This window comes from Octodon degus, unplaced genomic scaffold (assembly GCF_000260255.1).
Source record: "Octodon degus isolate 3935 unplaced genomic scaffold, OctDeg1.0 scaffold00054, whole genome shotgun sequence".
Taxonomy (NCBI): domain Eukaryota; kingdom Metazoa; phylum Chordata; class Mammalia; order Rodentia; family Octodontidae; genus Octodon; species Octodon degus.
Genome location: NW_004524630.1, coordinates 8438503 through 8442365, shown reverse-complemented (window position 1 = coordinate 8442365; position 3863 = coordinate 8438503). Strand labels below are relative to the sequence as shown.

General features: G+C 37.7%; 1 protein-coding gene across 2 annotated transcripts in view; it reads left to right on the top strand.

Annotated features, from left to right (window-relative positions):
- Positions 1-1519: 1519 nt before the first annotated feature.
- The window catches only part of Sntg1 (syntrophin gamma 1), a 336640-nt gene continuing 334296 nt past the window's right edge, over positions 1520-3863 (top strand). Inside the window, exon 1 of one of the 2 annotated variants that reach the window (XM_004633382.1) lies at positions 1520-1572. In XM_004633382.1, the coding sequence (XP_004633439.1) occupies positions 1546-1572 (27 nt within the window). In that variant the 5' untranslated portion in view covers positions 1520-1545. The remainder of the gene's footprint in view (positions 1573-3863) is intronic. The other variant, XM_004633383.1, reaches the window with a different exon arrangement.

Sequence of the window (3863 nt, the reverse complement as noted above, 5' to 3'; positions counted from 1 at the left end):
TTTTGTACCTAGTAAGTAAATGTTTTGCATCCCATTATAATCTTTTTCTGAATAAATACTGATGTTAATAGTGTTTTGACAAAACAGAAAGCAAGATTAATCTTTTAAAACAGGATGTGCTAAAATGATATTGTCATAGATAAAACCACTATTCTATACTATTAAAAATTAATAGTATGGGTCATACTATTAAAAATTAATAGTATGGGTCATACTATTAAAAATTAATCACATCTTTAAAAATGTATACACTGAGGTTAAATATAGCATGTGAGATTAAATACGAGGCTGAGTTTAGGTAATTGGTTACTATCTTTACATCCGTTTCTGTGGTCAATTACGTGTAGCAGGAATGTCATTTTAGAACTCTCTTACATTCATATAATTAATAAATGCAGAAAATTTCCTACTTCTGGATTAAAGGAATAACCATATTAATCGAAGTAAAATAAAACTGGTTTCACAATCCACCAGGCCTATTCAGGGAAAATATTTAATATATTACTAAAGGACATGTTCGTTACTACTGAAAATGGCCAATCTCTTTTTCTTCAGAGCCAGCAGTAGTAATCCATCCATGCAGTGACAGCTTGGGTGACACTTCCCACTCTTTTTTACCACACTTTCCTGAGCAAGCATTTTTTAGTCTCTTATAACAAATAAGTGGCAGAGAGGGACGAAACGGCTCACCATCTCCAAGGCTGAGCGAAGCACTGCTTTTGAGGGGTGCAGGGTTTTATTTTGAAACTAATCACATATCTTACTGTGAAGTCTCGTTTAGCTAAACATTATATTTTGGCTGCGCATACTATTCTGTAGTATAGGAATATCAACTTATGTGACAACTTTTACTTTTGGTATGTTTATCCTAAAGTGAAACAAAGCTCTCTAAATGAATTTAAAAAGAAAAAAACCACTCTATGATTTAAACCCATATCCATCATTTAGGTATTTTAGTGTTCCCTAAATGAATATCGGTATTGACTATTTCATACATTGATTTATCATAATATTACATCCTCTGATAAATAGCTTGAGCCTCCGCATCGTAGTAGTGTGAATAAAATTTTTGAGTTCCAGGGAGAATTATTCATGCGTGCATGTTTTTAATTAAAAAGAGAAAGATTAGTCAACCCTTTTTCAAGAGATAACCAGATGAAAGGCAACTTTTAATTACACTCGCTGGAGCTTTTTCCCTTTTGCAAACTCAGGTTTCAAAATAAGTGGTGGGAGGGAGCAGACCCCTGGGAGAAGAGGTCGCTAGTGCTGCAGAAGCTGTCTGCAGGGCTGGAGCCCCGACAGGAGTGTGGGAAGGCGCGTGTACTCCACTGCCACTGTCGCCATCCACAGCATGTGCATACTCCACGTCACCTCCCCTCCTTTTGCTGTGTCCTGTTCTCCATAGGTGGCTGTGGACACGGTTTCCATATTGCGGCTGCCTCGCAATTTCCTACATGTCGCAGGTGTCCTCTGTTAACCTGGGTGTTTGCTAAATGGTTCCCGTTTCTGTCTTTTCAGACCACGTCTTCTGAGGTGCCGCAGCACATGGATTTCAGGACCGCCTGTGAGGAGGTAGGTGAAACGGCCTTCTGCTCTTCACATAAGTAAAGCACATCAGGAACAAGAGTCACTGGGCCCCACTTCTTGCCGGAGGAGAGCTGGTCTTGGCAGAGGATGAGGACGGGCTCACTCCACTGCACAATGCTTTCTTTCTGCAAAGCTAAAAAACCAAACATGCCCGGGAAGTCTTGCATGGTAGCTCTTCCACCAAGAAGACTGGAACATGTAGAGTATGATATAATTAATATAACATAACATAACATAACATAACATAACATAACATAACATAATATAACTGAATCAACCCTGTCCATCAACTATGCACTGTAGATTTCAGGACAAGAAAGTGGAGGAAGAAATTCTTTTCACACAAATGGTTATCAATTGAAAGATATCTAAGTTCCTTTTCACAAATCCTATAATTGGAGACTCTAATATTATCTAACTTTCTCAAAGTTATTGAAGTTACTACATAACAATTCAGATTCTTGGCAGAGCTGTCAACACACCTTGGTAGGTGTCCCAGTGATATGTTGCTTTTTCAAGCATAATAAACACCACTCGCGTGCATCTTTCCGTAGTGTGTGGCTGGGGGGCTCTCGGGGAACACAAGCATTCCATTTTAGAAAGACAGGCTACCATTTCTTCACTAAACATGATTCCTTCAAAGTATGTTCTTTTTACTATTAAGACAAAATACAAATATTCATAGGTTAAAAATATTTTGTTTTTCTTTGAAAAGTTGAAAATGACTTGCATTTCCCACGAAACAGCTATAACTGGATGATCCATAATAAAGAAACAAAAAAAGTCAGTTATCATTTGTGGGGATTGCCATTTTATCACAATGTCATGTATTTACATTTCTAGCATGAATGTGTAGAATCTGTTCTTTATTATCCTCTGAAGCCAGAGCAAAAATGTCTACTCAAATATAATTGTTCCACCATAAAGTTTTGAATGTAGGAACAAGTCTTTCGAAAAATTAGTAAATTGCTTTTGTATTTTAATGCTATGTCTCCTTTCATTTAAAATTTTTCCTTTCCAATTTTTTTTAAGTGGTAGAGGGTCTCACCACATAGCTCAGACTTGTAGTGATCCTCCTGTTTTCAGCCTCCCCAGGGCTGGGATTACAGGCATGCACCACCATGCCCAGTCTCGGTGGCTGGCTTAGAGAGCCTTAGGTGGGGCCCATGCGGCATGCAGTACTGAGGACAGAGCCCCAGTCTCCGTGCTTGCTTAAGCAGGAGCTTAGTCTGGTGAGCTATCTCGCCACCACTAAAAAAATTAAGTATACTTGCCCTTCATATATGTACAGTAGAACTTTTCAAATTACATCACAAGTATTTGTTAATAAATCTCTCTCAGGTACTTCATTAAACACTGGAGCCCCAAGCTGTATAGTGTATTCAAGTATTAACCCATCATCTATCAGTTTGTAAGTTTTTTTCTCGATTGAACTGATATTTTGTAGAATTAGTATGTTATTCTAGGGTTGAATTTTAATTGTTTCGTCTACATTTTACTTAGATAGTAAAGTTTGGACAGCAGGTCTCTTACTTCCATAAAAATGCACTCTTCTTTTTAGTAGCATAAAAAAAATTCACTCATTCTGTGAATATCTGTATGAATGACACTGATGTGACCTTCATGGAAGACTGATGTGATGGAAGGGGACAGCGGTTAAATTGTACTGTAAGAAAACTTCCTTTAGATTTCACAGGCTGACTTAAGATGTCCTAGAGCTCATTTTACATAAATTGATTTGACATATCGAGTTGGGATATCTAGAAGATTCTCCTATGGTCTGGAAGATTCACTTTGGCGTGGGGATACCAGCGTGAGCGCCTTGTCATTACTTCCTGGTACAAGTTTCTGTTCCTCTTGTAACAGGTTCTTCTGGAATCTCTGTCATTTAGACTCTGTGTGCAGCAGGAAGTTCAGCAGTCCCAAAGCGCTCGCCACAATCCTTACCTTCTTCCACACAGTGGCCAGTTGCTGTGACTACAGACAAATCTCTCTGAAGATGGCCCACAGTCAGAGTTGGTCTGATATTTATAGCGGCTGAAGACTAAGTGGACAGACGCATAAAGAAAATTTAGTGTAACTGTCATTATGCCATGAGGAAATTGACTTTATGAAAATGTCAAGTGCTGTTTAATTAATTGGTTAAAAGTAAAGCTATAATGTCCGGATTGAATTCCTAATAATAATCTTAAAACTCTTTTTACAGTACTACATTTCTGGAAATCATATCAAAGTCAAAGATATATTCAATATAATTTATTTTTTCATGACAGTTA